This window comes from Carcharhinus amblyrhynchos, chromosome 4 (assembly GCF_965287045.1).
Source record: "Carcharhinus amblyrhynchos chromosome 4, sCarAmb.v2.hapA, whole genome shotgun sequence".
Taxonomy (NCBI): domain Eukaryota; kingdom Metazoa; phylum Chordata; class Chondrichthyes; order Carcharhiniformes; family Carcharhinidae; genus Carcharhinus; species Carcharhinus amblyrhynchos.
Genome location: NC_137327.1, coordinates 101,311,320 through 101,337,205, shown reverse-complemented (window position 1 = coordinate 101,337,205; position 25,886 = coordinate 101,311,320). Strand labels below are relative to the sequence as shown.

At 42.2% G+C, this 25,886-nt stretch overlaps 1 protein-coding gene across 2 annotated transcripts in view; it reads left to right on the top strand.

Moving 5' to 3' along the window:
* Positions 1-4,736, top strand: part of prrg3 (proline rich and Gla domain 3) — a 79,132-nt gene extending 74,396 nt beyond the window's left edge. For both annotated transcript variants that reach the window (XM_080187688.1, XM_080187689.1), the window contains exon 4: positions 1,453-4,736. In XM_080187688.1, the coding sequence (XP_080043814.1) occupies positions 1,453-2,007 (555 nt within the window). In that variant the 3' untranslated portion in view covers positions 2,008-4,736. The remainder of the gene's footprint in view (positions 1-1,452) is intronic.
* Positions 4,737-25,886: the final 21,150 nt, after the last annotated feature.

The window sequence follows — 25,886 nt, the reverse complement described above, 5'->3', positions numbered from 1 at the left end:
ATAGCTCCTTGAAAGTGGAGTCACAGGTGGACAGTGTAGTGAAGAAACCATTTGGCATGCTTGGTTTCATTGGTTAGAACGTTGAATACAGCAGTTGGGACGTCTTGTTGAAGTTGTACCAGACATTGATAAGGCCACACTTAGGATACTGTGTACAGTTCTGGTCACCCTATTACAGAAGGCTATTATTAAACTAGAAAGAGTGCAGAAAAGATTTACCAGGATGCTACTGGGACTTGATGGTATTGAGTTATAAGGAGAGGCTTGATAGACTGGGGCTTTTTTCTCTAAAGCATAGAAGGCTTAGGGGTGATCTTATAGAAGCCTATAAAATAAGGTGTATAGATCAGCTAGATGGTCAATAGCTTTCCTGAAAGGTAGGGGAGTCTAAAACTGGAGGGCATAGGTTTAAGCTGAGAGGGGAGAGATACATAAGCGTCCAGAGGGGCGATTTTTACACTTGGAGGGTGGAACAAGCTACTAGAAGTAGCAGTAGAGGTGGGTAAAATTTTGTCTTTTAAAAAGCACTTAGACAGTTACATGGATAAGATAGGTATAGAGGAATAAGGGCCAAATGCAGGCAATTGGAACTGGCTTAGGGGTTTAAAAAAAAGGATCAGTTGGGCCAAAGGGTCTATTTCCATGCTGTAAACCTCTGACTCTATCCTTTGGGGCAGAGAATTCCAGAGATTTACCACACCCTGCATGAAGAAATTTCTGTGCACCTCAGTTTTAAATGAGCAGCCCTTTATTTGTCTCCTTGTTCAAGACTCTCTCACTAGAGAAAACATCCATCTTCCCTCTCATTATCCACCCTGTCAAGCCCCTCAGGATCTCGTATGTTTAAATAAGGTCACCTCTCACTCTTCTAAACTCAGACCCAGGCTGCTTTGTCTCCCATGATGGGACAACCTCTTATCTCAGGAATTAGCCTGATGAATCTCCTTTGGATTGCCTCTCATCACTACTTGCTGCTCAAAAGGTGGTAGTGTTTTCTTTTTGCAAAAGTATTCTTTATTTGCAAATGATCTGAAAAAAAATTTCAAAATAGGCATCACAGTGCAGTAATGTTCCAGTTTTTTACATTGATCATGTTGCACTCTGAGATGCTTCATTACAGCTTAAAAAAAATTACAGATGTTTATTAAGTTGCCTTGGCATTGGAGTGGCTTAATGGACCATTTCAGTGGGCAGTTAAGAGGTAATCACATTGCTGTGGTTTTTCAGTCACTTGTTGGTCAGACCAGGTAAGGACAGTCTTAACACATTGGATTAGGGAATCTTGTAAGTATCAATTCATTAACATGAGGAGGCTTAATTAAAACACTTAGCACATTAGCTGAGAAATCTTTTCTGGTTTGCTAAAGATTGGAGCAAGTAATAATTGTAACATATGAACATGACAAAATCGAGGGCTGGTTTCAAATCTGCAATCTTTCTCTTCTTTTAAAGATGGAGTTCTGGAAGGGATATGCCAGCAATTTATACACTACCCCCAGCAACAACTCTGGCCTACGTGTGGAGCGCACTGATGCAATCTATGTTGTCGTTCCTCTCCTGGGTGTAGCATTATTAATTGTTATTGCACTCTTTGTGATCTGGAGGTGTCAGCTGCAAAAGGCGACTCGACGTCGGCCAACATACTCTCAGAGCAGGTACCTGACGAGCCGCACGACACGGAGCCTGCCTCGGGTCCTTGTGCATCGGGAGACGTCGCATGCTCAGACAGACCCATCTCATCATGAGCAGGGTACCAGACCTACGTTAGAACGCAGTGAACCCAGTGGCCCACCATCAAACAGAACTCTATATGTGCAGGAACAATCTGCGTCAGTCTCTTCTAGACTGTCCAATGCCACCCCCCCACCTTCATATGAAGAGGTTACTGGACATGTGGAAAGCAGTGGAGAGGAGACAAGTACACCATACAGTGACCCGCCACCAAAATATGAAGAGATTGTTAGAGTGCATTCTGCTGTATCACGCCAGAACACCACCACCAAGTAACTAACTAAGGATTTGAGAGAACTTGAATCAGTGATAGCATGTTGATGTGAGAGACGACTTGCTTTCAGACAACAGTCTCTACCTGTGGTTACTTGGGTAAAATTTACTTCCAGAAACCGTGCAAGTGTCCAGGTGGCCCATAGCATTCAAGTAAAGCAAACATTTAGTTAGATGAGGAGGTTGATGGATATCAGTGACTTTTAAAACAAAATTGGGTTGTGTTTTCTCATTCTGGGAAGAATGCCTTTGCAGAGAAAAGGTAATGAATTTACCTGGCAGTTCATTATGCAGGGTAAAGGAGGTGCTTATCCCCTTGAACATGAAAAATATCCGAACTGTAGCCAAACCAAATTGGAAAAATAATCAGAATCAGCAGTGTGACTCAGTGTTATCACTGTGATGGCCAGTGCCAGGTTGATATTTGCTATATGTGATTCTATTTCTTTGTTAATACAGCACCACTGCCAGTTGTGTCATATTTTCACATTACTCACAAGGCTTGTGCACAAACATGGAGAGTAAATGCTGTAAGAGTCTTAAAATGCAGTGGCCTTGATCAATCCTTTGTTTGGGATCTGCAATGTATTTTTAATTTAAGCACAGAAGAGAAGGTATGCCTTATAAGCAGACTTCTGCTTCCTCAGTTTATACTTGAAGTAAACTTCAGGGAACGGGATATAGCTCTCACTTTATTAGTCAAGAAATCTGCAATTCTAAAACTTGCCACTGTCACCAGATTGCAAGCTGCCCAGCCCCCAATTCCAGACCTGGGGGATGTGGGGGTGAGGGAAGAGTAGCAGATGCGATCTTGTCTTTGCTCTGACCAGCTGTGGTTTGAACATAAGAATTGTTAAAGAAAAGTCATCGCAACTGAGTGAAAGTTCACAGCTTAATTTGTGCTGGTGTTGACTGCAAATGTGCCAGTCTTGACAGTTTTAAATACTTGCCGGGATAATTGATGTGTTGTTTGGAAAATAAATGGCAAGTGAACTAGAAGCTTAAAGGAAGCATATTATTATTAATGTATTAATTTCTTTATCTAAGTGGAAAACAATCTCCATCTCAAATTTTGTTATGCTGCATTTTTATTGAATTTTTAAAGAACTGAAAGTGTAAATGTCTGCTTATTAAGCATTAAGGTAATAGAAATGGATGATTGCATGTTTCACAAAGGTAATAATGAAGTTCTGTGCAATCTTTTGTTGCCCAAGAGTGTAAGCAAATGGCCCTAACCATCATCAATGATGATGTCTAAGTTTTCCATGACTTATGCTGGAATTGTAATGGATTCCCTAGACTCTGGTGTTTGAATTTCAAATGGTTTGGGCAAATATTTATCATTTTGAGTCAGTAAATTTATGTTTTCTGAAGGATTATGTACTTTTTTTTTACTAATCCACTATGGTTTACTTGAGGATTGGATAAAGATTTTACCACAAGTTTACTTTTGATTACATTATTGGATAAATGTTCAGGTGGAGAATTTATATCAAGGTAGGAAAAAGCCTTCAATGATTACAGCCATGTAAAATATGGCTTCAGAATAACTAGAAAGATCTTTACTTTGTATTATGATTAGTATTTAATAGAGAGAGCCTCCTCCCATTCAATATGGATTCCATTGGGGCAGCTGAAATGGTTCTAATCATCCAAGCTTCATGTTATCTTGGATTCCTTCATATTCCATTTGCCACCCTTAAAGTTGTTCAGCAGTTGAGGGTCTTAAATCATGTTTTTCAGCTTCCTTGCTAATGTGATATGATTTGATTTACTTTAGGAACGTGTTTAAAGGAAGTTTAAAGTCTAAGGTCAATAACAACCCCAAAAAGAGGTGGTAATTTGACTTTATCAATAAAATTCATATCTTCATGTTTAAATCCCTTTTTAGTCTGATCACTTAATCTGACCACTCCCTATTTTGGAAGTCAATCGTTATGACTTCTCCATTCCTTGTACAGTCCCGAATTTTATACATTCTATCCTGTCTTAGTCCCACTCTTGGTAAAGCATCTTGGTCCCGTGCTTTGGAATTCCCTCCCTAAACTTTTTCAACCTTTTCTTACTTTAAGACATTCCGCAAAACCCTCTGACAAAGTTTTTGGTTCCCCTTCCTAACATCATCATTGGCTTGACGTTCACTTTTTGTCGGTTTACTCTTCTGTGATACATCTTGTCTTTTTACATTAAAATGTGCTAGATACATGCACTTGTTGTATTTGTGAGGGTATATCTATGATGTATTTCTTTAAGAGCAGTTGATGTGTTTTGATCTTATTTCACTCTTGAAATTATTTTTCCACATTCACCCTGCCTGATTGACCTGTGTTGCATCTTGCGTTACCCTCTTATTACCATTCGCGAAACCACTGCATTCTTGTTAATTGGAAAAAAGATTTAATAATTGTGGAAAATTGATGACTGCACTAATAAATATAAAAATGTAAACTTTAAATAATGTAACTTATGCTTTTTTTTATCCATTCCACCACTGAATTCAAATGCTTTTGGATTGGACGGTGACTGAGCTACCTTTCTTTCCCACTGCATTAATTAAAAATATTGAAGTAACGATATAAACTTTAACTTATTTTCCAAACTAATTTCTTAGTGTTTTGTGCATTGTAAAATAATTGAAGTATGCAATGCTTTAAACACTAACTATCCCGTGGATTTTTAATGGCAGTAATCACCTGAGGCGATTCCTTTCTAGAATTGTGTTGTGTGGATCAATAAAGTTGTGTTTTTTAAAAAAAAGTTTGTTTGAGATTCAGTAATACAGCGCTAAAGTTCACTGAATGCTAATAAAATCAATTATGGCATCATTGATGCAATCTCTTGTACTTAAATCCTGCCCTTTCATGATGTCTATCTTTGTAATCTGAGACCATTTCGGAACATTTCGTTCTAAAATGTGAGAAGATCAACAACAGCAGAACACGGAAATACAGGAGAGATCATGTGGATTAACTGGTGCTTTAACAAATCGATTAATTGACTGCAGGGTTCCATTTACTGCAGTACAAAGCTTTGTCCTTAAAATAGTTGCATTTATTCCAACTAATGTTCTGACAAAGGCATTGAACACACACACCACTGAAATCATGAAATCCATTCCACAGGGCGATAACACTATTCCTGGAGTTTCTTTTAATTGCTGAAAATCGATAATCTCCCAGTTCAAAACAGTTCTGCACTTGTAAGAATGTAAGCCCGATTGTACTGTTTATACGTATAGAGTGAAGAGATTGTGAAGTCATTTAGTCTAATGTTGATGTGCCATTTGAACTTTACAGTTCTTGACAATGCCCTCATTTAACTCCGCTGAACACAGACACGTCCTTGCTAGCTCTATTTAAAGGGTTCATTATGGGACTTTTAGGTGAGGTGTATTTGACTTTGTTTTGCTGTTGCTGAGTTAGGGGAAGTACTTAGCCGAGGCACTCAGTGGTGTTTGAAGGCTTGTCAGCACAGAACCTGCCATCACTCATAGGGGGTTTCATTGTAGCCATGTTTGGGCTGCAGCACAGCAGGAGTGTAGAACGTAGGCAGCGTGGAGATTATGCATAGAGGGAGGAGGGCTCTCCATAGAAAGCTATAACCACCTTGGGTTTTCAGGGCACGTCATCTATCTCCATCTCAGCCAGGGACATTGTCAGAGGTAGTTAGAATTCATCAAGAAGGTGCTTACTGTACCATACTATCTCTGATCAAATTTGCAGCTGTAGTGTGAAGCCAGGTCAGCACTATCTATGGCCATGAAGATCACCGCGGCCTTCAACTTACGCACCAGCAAATCATTCCTAGTGATATCGCCAACATCTGAAGGTTTGCCATGCTGCATCAAGGAAGTAAAATGGAAGGAAAGGCAATTGCATTATCTTCCCTCTAACCAGAGAGAAGCAGGAGGAGCAAGCACTTAACTTTTCCAGGATGGAGGGATTTCCAATGGTGTAGGAAGCCATTGACTGCACTTACGAGACACTCAGGCCCCATGTCTCAACAGGGAAATATACTGGAACCACGTGGAACTACTCGATATGCAGTTGGAGTATGCAGTCATGAACACAGCAATATATTAGTGAATACCTACTATCCTGGCAGCAATAATGATTTCATCCTGCAGTAGTCAGCCAGTTTGATCATATTGGAGCACAGTGGGGAGGCTTATTTGCTGTATATATTGCTCATGTTCCACTCCTACCTGTCCATACACTGTGTATAAGGAAAGCCGTACAAACTCGCTGGAGCGTCCAAGTCCTTGTGGTCTGGACTTGCTACACAACTTGGTGCTCATAAGAGTATAGGCCTTCTTTCAGAACTACAAGAGCTGGAAGAGGAGCAAATGAGGAGATATCCAGGATCCTGTTGCTCCAAACTGACTCTGTAAGAGGTTAACAGACTCTGATTCCCCTGAAATCATTCTCATGCCACAGTTGCTCCACAATTCCCTACCAATTCATCCCTTTGCTACAGATTATCACAATGCCCCTTTTCAAAGTTTTGAACGTTTATTTATTAGTATCACAGGTAGGCTTACATTAACACTACAATGAAGTTGCTGTGAAAATCGCCTAGTCGCCACACTCCGGTGCCTGTTCGGATGCACTGAAGGAGAATTTAGCATAGCCAATACAGCTAACCAGCGCATCTTTCGGACTTTGGGAGGAAACTGGAACACGTGAAGACACCCACACAGACACAGGGAATGTCAGGAATCAAACCCAGGTCCTTGGCGCTGTGATGCAGCAGTACTAAAAGTCACGCCAAAAAATCCATTTCATAACAAATTTATCTGAAGACATATTCAACAATGCCAACTCTTTACCTTTGTGCATTCCCTTAATAGTGGTTTTGCAGGTGTCTTTGCTTAGTTTGGTGTTCCTGCAAAGTGGTTGTAAATGCTTGGTGTAAGACTGATGACATTTGGAGGGGAAGACCGCAGGTAGCTTTGCATGATGCAGTCAAGAAACTCTGTACGTTGAGCGCTTGATTTAAGACTATAAATTCGGGAATACTTCCAGTGGATTGGAAGTTAACAGAACACCACTCAGAATCGAGAGAGGGAGTGGAAATGGGGAACTACAGCCAGTTCACCTGACAGCAGGGGGATGTTGGTGTGGTGGTGGTGGGGTGGGGGAAGGTGGGTAGCGAAGCTCCCATCCCGCTATGCTAATTTTTTAGTGGAATCCTGCAGTGAACGATGCACAGGATTCGTACATGCGTTCCCGCTGTGAGAGTGTCTCATAGCATGCATTTCTAGTGGCATCCTCTCCATGCCAGAAATTGGCGGAAAGGTGGGTTAAATATTTAAATCATCATTTAAATGCTAGTAACAGGCCTGGGACTGACGTTTTTGGGCCCGCTAGCATCTGCCCTCCGGGAGTGATCTATTCCGGCAGGGTTTACAGTAGCTAGCCACTTTCGGGGAACTAATAGCCCGACTCTGCTAGAATGATAGGGGGTTGAGTGGTGCGGGTGGTGCCCCCTGGGCATTGGCACCTAGGCAGTGCCAGCCTGCACCCCCGCACTGCCAAAGGGGTAAAGTGCTAATGCCAAGGAAGCAAGCATATGGGGGGGTGAGGCCTAGGGGGTGGTCGTGGGGAGTCCCGTTGCCACTCTGCATAGGGATTGGTGAGGGAAGGAGGGAGGGCAGCGATCGGGGTGGGCTAATGGGGTCAGATTGGCACTGTGGGGAGGAGTGGTTATTATCGGGGGCGGGTAAAATTGGTTGGGGTGGAGATTGTGTTGGGTCGGGGGTGGGCGGTCAAGGCTGACCCGGGAATGGTTGGGGGGTGCCGGGGAGTGGAGAGCCAACGTTGCAGAGCTCGCTGGGTTGACCAGCAATCGGAAGCCATCATTGCAGGGCTACTGCGTATGCGCCGATTATGGTACTGACAAATTGACACATTCACAGTGGCCGCTCAGTGCGCTGACTTTAGCCTCACCAGCAGGAATAGGCCTTGCCCGCTGAAATGTAATCATATTTACACTTGTGGCCTCTGCAGCCCAGAATGTGGGAGGTTCTTCTCTCAATTCCCACTGAAAAACAGTGCGAGCAGTTTTCATGCAAATTCCACACAGAATTTTCTTGGGAAAATTTCAGCTCAGTAGTTGGGCAGCACGGTAGCACAGTGGTTAGCAGTGCTGCTTCACAGCTCCAGGGACCTGGGTTCGATTCCAAGCTCCGGTCACTGTGTGTGTGGAGTTTGCACGTTCTCCTCGTGTCTACGTGGGTTCCCTGCGGGTGCTCTGGTTTCCTCCCACGGTCCAAAGATATGCAGATTAGGTTGATTGGCCATGCTAAAATTGCCGCTTAGTGTCCTGGGATTAGTGGGTAAATGTGTAGGGGTATGGGGAAAGGGCCTGGGTGGGATTGCGGTCGGTGCAGATTTGATGGGCCAAAGGGCCTTGTTTCTGCACTGTAGGTTGTATGTTCTAGTTGGAGAAAATGCTAGAATCCATTATTGAAAATCATAGGATGATCAGGTAAAGTCATCACGGTCTTTTGAAAGGGAAGTCATGTTTGACAAATTTATTAAATTTTTAAGCATGTAGAGTAGATAACGGGGAGCCAGTTAATATAGTATATTTGGACTTCAAATAGGCATTTGATGTTCGCAAACAGTAGAGATAAATGGGGTATTTTAAAGTTAGCAGGCTGTAATTAGTGGAATGCTGCAAGGGTCAGTGCTGGCGCCTTAGCTATTTACAATCCATATTAATAACATGGACAAAGAGACAGAATAACACATCTAAATTTGAAGACAATACAAAGCTAGATGGGAAAGTAACAGGCTGCTAGGTGATACAGATCGGTTAACTGAGTGGCAACAAGGTGACAGGTGGAATTTAATGAAGCAAAGTGAGAGATTATTCACTTTGGTTGGAAGAATGCAAAAGCAATATTTTTTGAAAGATGTGAAACTTATAAATGTCAATGTTTGTAGAGCTCAGATATACTTATGCAAGGAACACAAAGTTAGCATATATGAATAAAAACAATATGGAAGGCAAATGACATATTGACTTTTATTGCAAGGAATTAGTGTACAAGAATGAGAAAGCCTCGATACAATTGTAAAGGGCTTTGGTGAGACTACACCTGGAGTACTGTATGCAGTTTTGATCTCCATATTTAAAGGATATACTTGCAATAAAGATGATACAGTGAAGGTTCACTACAATGAAGATGAGAGGGTTGTCCAATGATGAGAGACTGAGTAAACTGCATCTATACTGTTTTGAGTTTAAAAAATTAAGATATGGTCTCATTGATACATATTAGGGGATTGATAGGGAAGACAATGATTGTTTCCTCAGGCTGGGGAATTCAGAACATGGGACAGTCTCAGGATAAGGAGATGATCATTTAGGATTGGGATGAGGAGAAATTTCTTCACTCAGAGTTGTGAGCCTTTGGAATTATCTACCCAAAGGATGTGAACATTCCATCCTTTAATTATCTTTTTATGTTTAGAAAGTATTTTTATGTTTCCTTTAGATTATTTGCTGATCTTTCTTCATACTCTCTTTGCCCTTTCTAGACCCTATGTCAATTTTCACTTGCATTTTGTCTGGTTTCAAAAGTAAGTGTACCTGAAATCTTTCATAAACCTATTTTTCTGTTTTTATTTTAATCTTTCTTCCCTTTGTTATCGAGGGAACTTTAGCTTTGGATGCTCCACCTTTCTTCCTTATGGGAACTGTGTGTGACCTGTCTCAATATTAAAGGCCTGCCATTGTTTATTTACTGTTTTTTTTGGCCAGCCGTTGTTTCCATTCTTTCTTGAAACTGGTTCTCTTTCAGTTCAATATTTTCACAGTTGCATTTTCTTTGTCCCTTTACATTACTACTTGAAATCTAATTACATGATGTTTACTATTACTCAGATGTTATCCCAATTATTAATAGTTCTATATTTTTAAGAATGTAAGCCCCAAGAGTATTGTTTATGTTCATACAGTGGCCAGGCAAAATTAGCAACAAAAGGCAACATTCTGTGAATGCTGGAAATCTGAAATACAAATCAAAAATGTTAAAAAAAAATTCAGCAAGGCAGGCAGCAAATTTAACTTGTGTCCATGCTAGTACTACCTTATTATGGAATCTGACAGCTCAGGTTCCTTCCGCTGGACTAGAAATATTCTGAAGTACAGAATTCAGGAAATCTTCACTGCCCTTTGTTCTTATTTTGCCCCAGTTTGTATCAGGGTTATTGTAGTTCCCTTTTATTATTGCTTTACTATTTTTACATTTCTCTAAAATTTATGTACAGATCTGCTACTCTGTCGCCTTCTTACTATTTGGAAATTTACAGTATGCACCCTGCAACGTAATGCTCCTTTTCTGATTCTTAAATAGGCTCAGTCTTTGAACCCTTCAGTACATTGCCTCTTCGTAGCTCTGCAAAAGGGGATTTTCACAGTAAATTCCTTGCACTGTTAATGTGAACCTAGTAGTATCAGTAGTATTAACTTGATCAATACTGCAACCTTCCCAAAGATGACCCAAAGATATTTTTTTCTCATGATTACACTGTAACCAGAATGTATAGTTCTCATCTTTAATCCAGGCCTCAGTTAAGCGACCATATCAAAATCCCACGTACCAACTTGTGCCTGTAGTTCCTCATGTTTATTTATAACACTCCTCATACTAACATACATATGTTCAAATGTCATGCTAGTCAGCTTTGTTTTCTTCATCCATTTAGTTAAGGAACTAAATATTCACAAGTTCCATATTTCACCACGAAATAAGTGAGATTTCAGAAGGATCACAATTGAAGGTGGGAATCAAGGATTGATGTGATTGAATCAATGCAACTACCACATTTCTAAAACCTCTTTCCATTCGTTTTTTATTTAGAGATTAAATGTATATAACTTACTTCCCATACCAGTTGTGTAAACGGAATGTAAAATAAGGAATGGCAGAATGCACAATGTCCTCTGTGACGAGCATCTCGTCTTTGTTACACACTTATGCCTTCTCCTTTGTAATATATTATAGGATTTTGGGCCAACAGCCCAGCTTACCATTTTCTAGTCTGCCATGAATGTTTTTATATTACTTAGTATATCCCTGAGTGATACTCCTATCAACACCCTGGGGGTTACCATTAACCAGAAACTGAACTGAGCTAGCTATATAAATACTGTGGCTACAAAAGCAGGTCAGAGGCTAAGAATTCTGCAACAAGTAACAAACCTCCCCAACGCCTGTCCATCATCTACAAGGCACAAGTTAGGAGTGTGACAGAATACTCTCCGCTTGCCTGGATGAGTATACTTCCAAACTAAGCCTAAGACGCTTGACAGCAGGCAGAACAAAGCAGCCTACTTGATTGTCATCCCTTCTAACAAACATTCACTCCCTTCACCAATGATAAACAGTGGTAGCAGTGTGTACCATTTACCAGATGCACTGCAGGAACTCACCAACGCTTCTTAGACACCACCTTCCAAATCCCAGGATCACTCTAAGGACAAAAGGCAGCAGATGCGTGGAACACCATGGAAATTTTTCTCATTTACCTTCCTTACTTGCAAATGTATCACATTCCTTCATTGTTGCTGAGTCAAAATTCTGGAGCTCACTTCCTAACATCAGAGATGGCACAGTGGTTAACACTGGTTAGGACCTGGTTCAATTCTGGCCTTGGGTGACTGTGTGGAATTTGCATGTTTTCACCGTGTCTATGTGGGTTTCCTCCAAGTGCTCCAGTTTCCTCCCACAGTCCAAAGATGTGCAAGTTAGGTGCTCTGGCTATGCTAAATTGCCCCTTAGCATTAGGGGGACAAGCAAGGCTAAACACATGGGGTCACGGGGATAAGGCCTGGGTGGGATTGTGGCTGCTGCAGACTTGGTGAATGGTCTTTTTCTGTACTGTTGGGATTCTATGAATGTCCAGTCTGAGCACTGTGAATATACCTACATCACAGGGACTGCAGTTGTTGAAGAAGACAGCTGACCACCACATTCTCAAGAGTAATTTGGGATGGGCAATAAATGCTGGCCTAATCAATAAGCCCACATCCTGGAAATGAATTTAAAAATGTTTTTAATATATCACAAGATATAGTCAAAATTCACTGCAATGTTACTTCTTGGGCCTGGTAGATTGTTATCACTATATTAGTTTGTGAATTGTTCCATTGGAAAAATGCAGAAAATATCAATTTGAATTTATTTACTTTTCTTAGGTATTTTTCTTTCATTGCTTTGCATATTGGTCTCACACTCTCCTGAAATATTGGTGAGGACTTTATAAATCTATAAATTTGTCCAACATTGGAAATTGTGAAACATGCACCAAATGGCATGTGTGATATGAGAATTGAGATTCATTTTGGATTATTATTTTTTGTCATAAGTCTGAGTATTGATATCTCTTGGTGATTTCTGTCCACAATGTACTTCTTTACATTAATATTGGAACCCCAATTGTTTTCACCATCTCAACAGTAATTTTTAAAAATTTCCAAACAGTCATCAATTATTTTCTCATTTCAAAAACAACTTATATAGCACCTTTAATGTATTATGGACAGGAGGGAGTTTAATTAAAACAGCCCTGATTTTTCACCACCGCTATAAACAAAAATACATTTTTGATTTTGATTTCCCTCTTTGTAAGCATTGGTATTTTCCCAACACCTAAGTGTGATCCAATTTCTATTAATTACCCCACAGCAAACTCAAGATGGGGTCAAATCAAAGCATCAGCTTATTTTACACATACTCAAAATGCAGGAAGAGTGTTTGTGATGTCTCCTCTTTTTGCATTAATGCAGCAAAAGAGGGATAAAGAAAGACATAGGGCAAAGACCACAGAGAAAATAAGTTTTATTGTTTCCACGAACCCAGAATCCAAAGTCAATGATGTAGTCCTTCACCAAGGTCAGCAGGCTGAAACTGGCTAGCCAGTTGCTAACATCGTGCAAGTTAGCGATAACTTGCACGATGAGTAGCTGCTGGTACAAAAGTTCAGAAGTTTTAGTAGAAACAGCATAGATGGGACCAGGCATTCAAAGCTGGACAGAGATCTGGTTCTAAACTATTCCTTGTTGGACGAAAGGCAGCAGACTGGTTGGTAGTACATCAAGACTGGTTTCCTATCTAGAGGGATCATGTAACATGGCTTCCACTTCTCTAATTTGGCTTTGACAATATTCCTTAGTATGAATGCTTGAGGTGATTAATTCTTCAACCATTAAGAATTTCAAAAAAAATTTTGAAGGTTGACTGCATGTGCAGATGTTGGCTTAAGAAATGTAGACGGCCTTTATATAATTCCCCTGGAAGTTGATCTTCTGCAGCTGACTGGGTTGTTAGCATCTCTTTGGAGATAATGAGAAGTGTCTCTGAATGCTGGAAAGTTCCTTTTGTCTGAGTCATAGCCAGTCATAACTTTAGTCATTTTAAAGCTGATTGGAAGGAGGCCAACAGGAAGCAGGCATTATGGAGCCCAGAGCAATAGAGGGCATGTTGACATGCAAAAGGAAGATTATAGATGGCTCCACAGTTCAATGATGAGTCCCTGCATACTGGTCCTCCTTCCCATGCAGGCTTGGGCTGAGGTGATAGCAGCAGTCAGCAGCTGTAGGGTTGTCCAGTCAACTTGCTCTATTGCTTCAATAACATGAATAACTGTCTCCATTCTGTCAAGGTAAATATCCCAAAGCTTGGGTCGCCATCTCAATTTAGTATTGCATTTGGGATTGGCGAGTACAAGGATCTACTTCTCCCCTGCCTCCACACATCAGTGTCTATCTGGCCAACACTGTAACCACTGGAACAGAGGTCTGAAATTTGACCAGGGTTGGAGTATGAGGTGAGACCAAGAGGATGGGGGGTAGTGGGGGAACTATGGCATGATGAAGACAAGTGAAGGCTAGAAGGGTACTGTGGAAGGAGGCCAGTAAAAAGGGTGGGTAAAGGTAAACACTAGGGGAGAGCCATGTGGAAGGGGTCTGTAGAAGGTTAGGGGTGGGGTTGGAGATTTAGGGCTCACAATTGCAGGCAGAAGGCCAAGGACATCAATGAAGATGTTGAACAATGGAAGGCTGAGGGAAGACCAAGAGGAAGGAAGCTAGACCTGACAAGGTTGCATGAAATTTTGAAAAACAATGGGGTCAAATGGATTTTACTGCAAAGGGATGAACACAGACTGCAGATTATAAGGTGAAGGCCTGTTAGTATGGCACATTAGGGAAGGTTTACATGAATGTTGAGCAGGTCAGGGCTGAAGTGGTTTGTGAACTTTTTTTTACGCAGACCTCTTTGGAAATGGGAACGATGTTAAGGCTTCCATTTTAGTTTATGATAAGGGCCTGGTAGACAGCAGTCACAGAGTGCAGACACTTCTGCTGCAAAAATGGAAAAAAACATAGATCTTAGGCAATTCAAGGATGTTGTGGGTCTCACAGTCAGAAGTGCGGGAGGACTGCTAAACTGGACTCTGGGCCTCCTTCTTGGAATGCACACTCACATGTTGGTGTTGCTACAATACATAGGGTCCAAGTCAGTTACATAAGATACACACCCCATCATCCTGGAAGAACTACCAAACCAGGTTTCGAAATTTGTACTTTTAAAGGGCCAGACACAACTTAATAGACTCATGTCAAAATTGGAAAAGACCCACAGTGGAAAACAAAAATGCAGCCTTACAGAGTGAAGGCTATAATGAAGGTGGCACAGCTGCATCAATTATGTCATCTCATCAATGAAGGGCAATCATGGGTTAACAATTAAGGCCATTAATCAATAGCCTACTGGATACCATTCATTCATCATGAGTGAACAAGTGCTCATCGTTATGTCACATCACCCCCCCGACACCCCCTTTGGAGGAGCCTGGCCTCATTAGGCTCTCCTGCTCAGGGGCAAAACCAGCCTTGGCGGCTTGCACTGCTAGAGCAGACTCTGAGCAGTTTTGCACCCTTAGAGTATCTTGGGTGGAGCCCCCAAAGTATCCTGCAGATGCTCATCCTCCCTGTGGATGCCAGAGGACTTCGGCATGACTCCTGCACAAAATGGGCTTTGAGCTAAGATCTTGCGTCAGGTTAAGTCCAAGATGGGATGCAATACCTTGTCTTGTCAGATTGGATCTTGTTTGTCTTTCTTGTGGGGAATTAGATTCAATTTCAATTTGGTTTTTGGAGCAAACAAGGAGATGGATTCAGGCTTGTCCAGTCCACTCTGTTCATTGGCTTTGTAACATCAATATTGGAGTAAAAGTTAAAACAAAAAATCTTTTCTTTAAAGTCAGGCAGTCCCCACAGGATTGGGTGAACCATTTTCTTAAAGGACATCAAGGAATTTTATGAAAATTGGGCTGTTTTCATATACATTTTTCTGGGGCCTTTGTTGAATTAAGATTTATGAATTTCCATCACTAATCCAATGCCTTAACCACTACTATACCTCAATGCCAGTCCTTTAATCTCCTGCTTGATTATTTAATACATCTCTTTGCTTGCTTGTTTTTGAATAAGATTGAAGTATTAGCGGCAGTCTCCTTCTTAAACTTTATGCCTTAAGTATTAATTTCTTGAACAGTAATACAGGAGGCAGCATTTGCCTTGAAGAGGCCCTGTGCAAAGATTTGGGGGATGATTCTCCCAGCCCACTGCTAAAGCAGAACAGCGGGCTAGGAGACTCAAGCGGGGGCCATTTAACAAGCTTCCCACTGGGCATCACAGCCCCCTCTGGGCTGTGGGCGCCAGATTTTTGGTGCTGTCAGCTCCATGCTGATTTCTGGTGACGAACTGTATGAATTATGTGAATGGCATTAGCAGGTCTGAGATGGAAATCTCCAGGCCTGCTAGCCTCCCACCCCACTCCAGCGGGTCTACAACAGCTCTCCATTTGCAGGAATCTAGTGACCCAATCCCGCTGGAGTGAAGGGGGGCCATCCAGATCTCCCCAGGAGGGCAGCAGTAAAGGGGGGGGGGGGGAGGTGAGGTTGCTCCCAGGCATTGCCATCTTGAGGGTAGTGCCAGTTTGCCCCCTGGCAATGCCCAAGGGGCATCTTGTCACTGCCCCTAGGCAGGCAGTGCCAAGGAGACAGGGACAAAGGGGTGGGCCCATGCAGTGGAAATTGGTGGGAGTGGGAGGTCCTGCTGCCACTCTACAGAGGAATCAGTGACAGAGTGGAGGCTAGCGACTGGGGGTTGGGTGGGAGAGTGGTGGGGGAGTGACGTGACTGGAGGGGGGGGGGGATTTGGCTGCTGGGGTTGTGGGGGAAATCAGGACTGCTGGATGTGGGGCAGGTGGAGCAGGGCTGGCCCGGACACGTCCGGGGAGCGGGGGGCACAGTGATGTGGGCCGTGGGACTGACCAGCGATCGGGAGGCTTGCAGGGCATAGCTATTGTGCATGCATATTTTGCAGTGCACAGAGTGTGGGAGATTAATTTTAAAACTTCTGCTGAAAAAAAACAGGGGGAATTACTCCAGTTTCTTTTCTAAGTGTTGAATTTGCACTTTTTTGAAAGAATTGCCCCCTTGGTTTGAGGTCCTGAAGTCTTGTGAGACAATAACACCACGTGCCAAGTCAGCACCTGTTTAATTGTGAAAATAACATGTTTGCAACAGGTAACAACTGATGGTTGACAGAAGGTCAAGTGATATGTAAATTTGTGAAGCGTTCCATATTTTTTGGAATGTCTCAACTTGTCAAGACTCTGAATTGGACTTGATTTGATTGAACTGGAATAAAAGGAAAAAAAAACACAAGCACACATGACACTGAATAATTAGACATGTCTTGAAGACCTGATGTGAGTTCAGTTTACAAGTCATATGTCAATTCCAAATCCAATTTTCTCAGCTGCAGCCAAGGCTTAAATTATTTTTAAATTGAGCTTTTTAAAAAAATGCCAAGTTTTATTGAAATCACTGCTAAACTATTAAAATACTTCCATGGCATAGTGGATTCTAAAGAGTCCTTGATCAATTTTAGTCAGGGTAAGCTTTTTCTGTCTGATGCAACAATTACAGCCGTGTCAACAGCAATCTGAACACAATATGGAAAACATAATAAGAACATAAGTAGATGCAGGAGTAGGCCATCTAGCCCTTCGAACCTGCCCTGCCATTCAATAAGATCGTGGCTGATCTGAAGTGGCTCAGTTCCACATTCCCGCTTTCTCCCCATAACCCTTAATCCTCTTGCCTCCCAAAAACCTATCTACCCGTGTCTTAAATATATTTAGCGAGGCAGCCTCCACGACTTCAACGGGCAGAGAATTCCAGAGATTCACCACCCTTTGAGTGAAGAAGTTCCTCCTCAACTCTGTTCTAAACTGCCCCCCCCCACTTATCTTGAGGCTTTGCCCTCTAGTCCTGCTGTCCTTTCTGAGCGGGAAGAATCTCTCTACCTCTACCCTATCCATCCCCTTCATTATCTTATACGTCTCAATAAGATCCCCCCTCATCCTTCTAAACTCCAACGAGTACAGACCCAGTCTATTTAGTCTCTCTTCGTAGTCCAACCCCCTCATCTCCGGTATCAGCCTAGTGAACCTCCTCTGCACTCCCTCCAAGGCCAAAATATCCTTGCGCAAGTGCAGCGACCAAAACTGCACACAGTACTCCAGCTGCGGCCTCACCAGTGTCCTGTACAGTTGCAGCAAGACCTCCCTGCTTTTATATTCTATCCCCCGCGCTATAAAGTCCAGCATCCCATTCGCCTTCTTGATCACCTGCTGCACCTGCAGACTAGGCTTTTGCGACTCATGCACAAGGACCCCCAGGTCCCTCTGCACCATAGCATGCTGCAGCTTTTCGCCCTTTAAATAGTAATCCCTCCTACTATTATTCCTGCCAAAGTGGATAACCTCACATTTGCTAACATTGTACTCCATCTGCCAGGTCCTCGCCCACTCGCTCAGCCTATCTCGATCCCTCTGCAGACTTTCCACACCCTCCGCACAATTTGCTTTTCCACTCATCTTCATGCCATCAGCAAATTTCGACACCCTACACTCAGCCCCCTCCTCCAGATCATCTATATAAATGGTAAATAGCTGAGGCCCCAGCACCGATCCCTGCGGCACTCCACTAGTTACCAACCGCCAATCCGAATAGCACCCATTGATACCAACTTTCTGCCTCCTATTAGACAACCAATCCTCTATCCACGCTAACACCTTACCCCCAACTCCAAGCCCCCTAACCTTCTGAAGCAACCTTTTGTGCGGCACCTTATCAAACGCCTTTTGAAAATCGAGAAACACCACATCCACCGGTTCCCCTCTGTCTACCGCACTAGTCACATCCTCATAGAATTCCAATAAATTTGTCAAACACGGCTTCCCCTTAATGAATCTGTGCTGCGTCTGCTCTATCAAACAATTCTTCTCTAGGTGCCTCGCTATTTCTTCTTTGATGACGGATTCAAGCATTTTTCCAACAGACGTTAAACTAACCGGCCTATAATTCCCTGCCTTTTGCCTGCTACCTTTTTTAAACAGCGGCGTAACATTAGCCGTTTTCCAATCTTCCGGCACTTCCCCGGAATCACTAAGGCATCCACTATCACCTCTGCCATTTCCTTCAGAACCCTGGGATGCATTCCATCTGGTCCTGGGGACTTGTCCATCATCAGTCCCGCGAGTCGATCAAGCACTACCTCTCTAGTGACAGTAATCGCATTCAGGCCCTCAACTCCTACCATCCTTCTATCTTTAATATCCAGCAAACTATTCGCGTCCTCCTCCGTGAAGACTAAGGCAAAAAACTTATTTAAGGCCTCAGCCATTTCCTCATCTCCCACCACTAAATCCCCCCTCTCATCCTCTAAAGGTCCAACATTCACCCTAGCCAGCCTCCTCCTCTTTATACATTTGTAAAAACTCTTACTGTCCTTTTTTATATTTAGTGCTAGTTTAGCTTCATAGTCTATCCTTCCTTTATCAACTTCTTAGTCAATCTTTATTGATCTTTAAACCTCTCCCAATCTTCTACTCGCCCACTACTTTTAGCCACTCTAAACACATCAGCTTTTAATTTAATACTCTCCTTTATTTCCTTCGATAACCATGGCTGATTATCCCTTCTCCTGCGTTCCTTCTTTACCATTGGAATATACTTCTGCTGAGCACCGAAAAAGATCTCCTTAAAGATCCTCCACTGTTCCTCAGCAGTCCTACCGACCAATCTGCACCCCCAATCTACATTTGCCAATTCCTCTCTCATCCTATCGTACTCCCCTCTGTTCAAACAGAGGACACAGGTTCAGGACCCTACTTTCTCATCCTCCATCTGCATCAAAAACTCAACCATACAATGATCGCTCGTCCCAAGAGGATCCCTCATAACAAGATCCCTAATTCTACCTGCCTCATTACATAATACCAGATCTAAGATAGCTCGCTCCCTTGTCGGTTCCGTCACACATTGTTCAAGGAAACTATCCCGGCAGCATTCCAAGAACTCTTCCTCAAGCCCACCGTGTCTGACATGGGTCAACCAATCAATATGTAGACTGAAATCCCCCATAATTATCGCCGTTCCATTTCTGCACACATCATTTATTTGCTTGTTTATAGCCCACCCCACCTCCAAGTTATTATTTGGGGGCCTATAGACCACACCCACCAGCATCTTCCTCCCCTTACTGTTCCTTATCTCCACCCACAATGATTCCACGTTCTGCTCTTTGGAGCCTATGTCTTCCCTTACTCCCGCCCTGATATTATCCTTAATCAGCAGAGCTACCCCACCCCCTTTTTCCTCCCGTCTATCCTTCCTAAACACTTGATACCCCTGGACATTCAGCTCCCAGTCCCTGTCACCTTGCAACCACGTTTCCATAATGGCCACCAGATCATATCCATTTGTGCTGATCCGCGCCACCAGCTCATTCACTTTGTTCCGAATGCTTCGTGCATTCAGATAAAGTGTCTTTATCCCAGCCTTTATCTGGACCCTATTTGAAGGAACGCTACCAACCTTTCTCATGCCCCTTACTCCCTTTATTATTGGGACATCCTCAACATTTTCCCGTGCTCATACCCTTACTTTTACTTTAGACATTGTAATTTCTCCTACTCCTGCACCCTCCCACCCCTGAGGATAAAGGTTTAGCAGTCTTTCTAAATATAATTAAGTGGGTCAAGTGCTATTCTGGAAAGCTTCACAGGAGAAACATCAATAACTGTACTAATTTCAAATGCCACATGAAACTGATCAATATCGCCCATCTTGAGCACTAGATTATTGTATCACTCTTCTTGGGTACCTTCTTTCATATCCTTCTTCATTTCTTTGATGGTTCAGAAAACCAATTAGAGCATGGAAATACTCAATCTGACTAACTGTTCAGTGAAGCTGAACAACATTGCATCCATTACAGGAAAAAGAACCTGATTTTGGATTTGTTTTGTAGGGTTGCCAGATATATCTTTGCTTTGCAGGATAGTCACGTGTATCTTTTGTCTGTGTGTTTTCTGTCTGTATTTATTATGTTTTTTTTTTACAGATTGCCTTCAGAGATGTGAACCCTTTTGCTCTTTCTTAAAAAATTATTCAAGAGATGTGGTCATCATGGGCTATCCCAGCATTTATTGTCCATCACTAACTGCCCTTGTGAAGGTGGAGGTGAGCTGCCTTTTTGAATTGTTGCAGCCTACATGGTGTAGGTAGATCTCTTGTGCTGTTGGGGAGGGAGTTCCAGGATTTTGACCTAGTGACAGTGAAGGAACAGTGATATATTTCCAAGTCAGGATGGTGAGTGGCTTGAAGGGGAACATTTAGGTGGTGTTGTTCCCATGTATCTGCTGTCCGAGTCCTTCTAGGTAGTAACGATCATGGGTTTAGAAAGTGCAACCTAAAGAGTCTATATATTTACAGATAGGTTTACACTACTTCTATTTTATTTCTGACAAGACTGGCTGATATTGCAACCTTTGTTCTGAAGGACCTTGGTTGCAGGAGACATTGAACCATATAAGACATAAAATGATGTCCCATGAACCAATCTCTTTTGCAAGGCCCTCTACTGTTTTCTGAAGAATAAGTGGCAAGAACATTAAGCACACTGACCACTTCTTTGATCTGATAGTGGTACACCTTAGCGCTCTCAGATGACTTTACCAAGAGCTTCTTCAGAGAACTGTTTGATGTGCTCCCTTAATGTAGGCAACACTGAGAATATAGGTTAGCCACTGTATTGGATGCTGAAAATGTTACAGCCACAACTGTTGACTTTGCACTATCGACAAGAACCAGATTTAGACTGTGCCTGCATCAAAGCATAGATACCTTCTCACGAATGTGCAGCACTTTTTTTTTAATCATCACTGTTGGCTGCCTTTCAAGATATAACAATGGAAATATGATTGTCCTCTCCAATTTGCAATATCAATATTTTGCTTTTTGAGATGAACTAGTTGGTATTTGCAGAGGCCCTCTATAACAAAGTCTTGAATGATGAGAAAAATCAGTGAAGGAGAATTATGAATGCACACACAGATAGCTTGCAGGTAATTTTGTGAAGTGAGAGATATGTAGATATTTGGTGTGACTAATAGCTGTCATATCAAAGAACAAAGAAAATTACAGCAGAGGAACAGGCCTTTCGGTCATCCAAGCCTGCACCTATCATGCTGCCCGATTGAACTAAAACCCCGTATCCTTCTGGGGACCATATCCCTCCATTCCCATCCGATTCATGTATTTGTCAAGATGCTCTTTAAAAGTCATTATCGTATCTGCTTTCCTTACCTCCCCTGGCAGCGAGTTCCAGGCACCCACCACCCTCACTGTTAAAAAAAAACTTGCATTGTACATCTCTTTTAAATTTTGCCTCTCTTGCCTTAAACCAATGTCTCCTAGTAATTGACTCTTAAACCCTAGGAAAAAGCTTCTAACTATCCATTCTCTCCATGGCCCTCAATCTTGTGGACTTCTACCAGGTCTCCCTCAACCTCTGTCGTTCCAGTGGGAACCTCTCCTCATAGTTAATGCTCTCCATACCAGACAACATCCTGGTAAATCTTTTCTGTACCCTCTCCAAAGCCTCCACATCCTTCTGGTAGTGTGGTAACCAGAATTGAACACTATATTCCAAGTACATCAAAATTATTTCTGCTATGGAGTCATTTTACAACATTTCTAATCTGGTCAATTTGTTCTGTATATTCTTGCTGAGATAATGGTCAAGAATCTCCTTTCTCTCAATGCAATTACGAGGTTTGCTCATTATTGGGTTGAACTTCATTGACACGTCAATCTATCCAGAAAGTTTCCATTCTAAGAATCACGGGGTCTATATTTTTTCATGGAAAACCAGGTTTCATTCAGCAAGATGACAAGCAACGGGCCTTTCAGTACAGCTGTTCTAGCAAAATGAGTTCCATATTAGCTTGGTCATTAGAGGTTGTTATTTATGGAACCTGAGGTCAGGCATCATTTCCATGTTACACATGGGCGACAGACTGTACAATCAGTACCAGGGGTTGAAACAATATTTTGAGGCTGCATGTTTATCAAACGGAGTGCAAAGTCAGAATATCTTACCATAAGAAGTAGAGTAAAATAGTCACTTTTGTAGGATTCTTTCACTATTGAATGTAGCAATTCTCCTTTGTGAAATGGCATAGATTTTTCATTATTATCTGAAGATATATCCACAATCTGTTTCAGACCCTACATTATAACCTCACTTAGTGTCCATCATCTTGCCTGCTGATAATGGTAGATTGTTATTGTTGAATGTGTATCTTCAGCACGAGTCAGTGACAGATTTCAATTAAACATCTTTTTGTTTACTTCATAGTTTCCATAGTTCAGAAGGGTTTTCATTTTGAGTAGAATGGTGTGAAAAATGATGTGAGTATTGGGTATGATGCCAAATATTTATCTCGTTCTTCAGCATCTTTTCACTTCTTTGCACCAGGGTATAATTATCTCATTATACGTTTGTGCTTAATCCTTCATCAGTGGAAGAAGGTGTCATGTAAACAACTCGATTATCACAGCTATATGTGTTTAAAAAATAATCAATGTAATTTATTTTGATACTATATACATCCTGGTCTGACAGTCAGTACTGGAAACAAACAAAAGCATATTCATAATGCAAGCTAATTAAGCAAACATTCACACTTTTCAATTGTTAACAGTTGTTCCAGTCAAATAAGTCACAGCTGAAGTTGCAAAGTTGCTAAAGATCAACAAAGTCGAGATCAATTTATCTCAAACCTTAAACTTATCACTGGATCTGCTTGGGGCCCCTGCCATTTTGCGTGACCTAATCTTAGCACTGCAGTACCTCACGCAAACTGTTCAGCTTTGTGAATGCAGCATGGATTCGTTAAGGGGAAGTCGTGTCTGACGAATTTATTGGAATTCTACGAGGATGTGTCTAGCGCGGTGGACGGAGGGGAACCGGTGGATGTGGTGTTTCTCGATTTCCAGAAGGCGTTTGATAAGGTGCCGCACAAAAGGTTGTTACAGAAGGTTAGGGGGCATGGAGTTGGGGGTAAGGTGTTAGCATGGTTAGAGGATTGGCTGTCAAATAGGAGGCAGAGAGTAGGTGTCAATAGGTGCTATTCGGATTGGCGGTTGGTGACTAGTGGAGTGCCCCAGGGATCGGTGCTGGGGCCTCAGCTATTTACCATTTATATAGATGATCTGGAGGAGGGGGCTGAGTGTAGGGTGTCGAAATTTGCTGATGACACAAAGATAAGTGGAAAAGCAAATTGTGCGGAGGGTGTAGAAAGTCTGCAGAGGGATCTAGGTAGGCTAAGCGAGTGGGCGAGGACCTGGCAGATGGAATACAATGTTGGCAAGTGTGAGGTTATCCACTTTGGCAGGAATAATAGTAGGAGGGATTATTATTTAAAGGGCAAAAAGCTGCAGCATGCTACGGTGCAGAGGGACCTGGGGGTCCTTGTGCATGAGTCGCAAAAACCCAGCCTACAGGTGCAACAGGTGATCAGGAAGGCAAATGGGATGCTGGCCTTCATAGTGAGAGGAATTGAATATAAAAGTAGGGAGGTCTTGCTGCTACTGTACAGGGCACTGGTGAGGCCGCAGCTGGAGTACTGTGTGCAGTTTTGGTCGCTGCACTTGCACAAGGATATTTTGGCCTTGGAGGGAGTGCAGAGGAGGTTCACTAGGCTGACACCAGAGTTAAGGGGGTTGAACTATGAAGAGAGGCTGAATAGACTGGGCTTGTACTCGTTGGAGTTTAGAAGGATGAGGGGGGATCTTATTGAGACGTATAAGATAATGAAGGGGATGGATAGGGTAGAGGTTGAGAGGTTCTTCCTGCTCAGAAAGAACTGCAGGACTAGAGGGCACAGCCTCAAGATAAGGGGGGTGCAGTTTAGAACAGAGTTGAGGAGGAACTTCTTCATTCAAAGGGTGGTAATTCTCTGCCCGTTGAAGTGGTGGAGGCTACCTCGCTAAATATATTTAAGACACAGGTAGATAGGTTTTTGGTCGGCAAGGGGATTAAGGGTTATGGGGAGAAAGCGGGAAAGTGGAACTGAGCCACTTCAGATCAGCCATGATGTTATTGAATGGCGGGGCAGGCTCAAGGGACTAGATGGCCTACTCCTGCTCCTATTTCTTATGTTTAATGTAGCCCAGTTCATCCTGCAATTCTCTGGAGCTCCATTCTTATGAGCATAGGATCTTATAGAGGTCTATAAAATAATGAGGAGCATAGATCAGCTGGATAGTCAATATCTTTTTCCAAAGGTAGGGGAGTCTAAAACCAGAGGGCATAGGTTTGAGGTGAAATACAAAAGGATCCAGAGGGCAACTTTTTCACAGAGGGTGGTGAGTTGTCTGGAACAAACTGAGGTAATAGTAGAGGCGGGTACAATTTTGTCTTTTAAAAAATGTTTTGACAATTACATGGGTAAGATGGGTACCAAGGGATATAGGCCAAATGTGGCCAATTGGGACTACTAAGGGTTTAAAAATAAGAGCATCATGGACAAGTTGGGCTGAAGGACCTGTTTCCATGCTGTAAAACTCTAAATCCAACCAGCCTCCCATCTGTTGACTCTGTCTACATTTCCCACTGCCTCGGAAAAGTAGCCAACATAATCAAGGATCTCACACACCCCAGACATACTCTCTTGCACCTCCTTAGAGTCATAAAGGTTTACAGCATTGAAACAGGCCCTTCAGCCCACGTTGCATTTATCTAAATTAAACTCCATCTAACATTCGTCAGCCCACTGACCCAATTATCAAGGTCCCACTGTAATCCTCAATAACGCTCCCTACTGTCCACTATGCCACCAATCTTGGTGTCATCTTATTAACCATGCCTCCTAAATTATCATCCATTGGGGAAAAGATACAGAAGTCTGAAAATACATACCAACTGATTCAAGAACAGCTTCTTCCTTGCTGCCATCAGATTTTTGAATGGACCTACCTTGTATTAAGTTGATCTTTTGCTACACACTAGCTACGACTTTAACACTATATTCTGCACCCTCTCCTTTCCTTCTCACCATGGACTCTATGAATGGTATGCTTTGTCTGTATCACAAGAAACAATATCTTTCACTGTATCCCAATACATGTGACAATAAATCGAATCGAATCAAGCATTTTGTTGCAATCTTAAAGCGAGACAGCACTGATTTTACAATAATGTTGTTAGTCATCGTATGTGACAGTTGAGGAAGGGCAAGCATATGTTAGCTTTTAACATTGAAAAACAGACAGAACCATTGAATCTTCAGGAGCATCTTAAGCTAACCAGCAGCTTATGAGATAAATATGATCCATCATTCAATAGGCAATTTGTAAATTCCATATGGTTATTTTTTCTTAGGTTGCTTGCAGAAGGAACCCTTGAAAGGACCTTTAGGGAGCAGTAACTGCAATATGATAGAA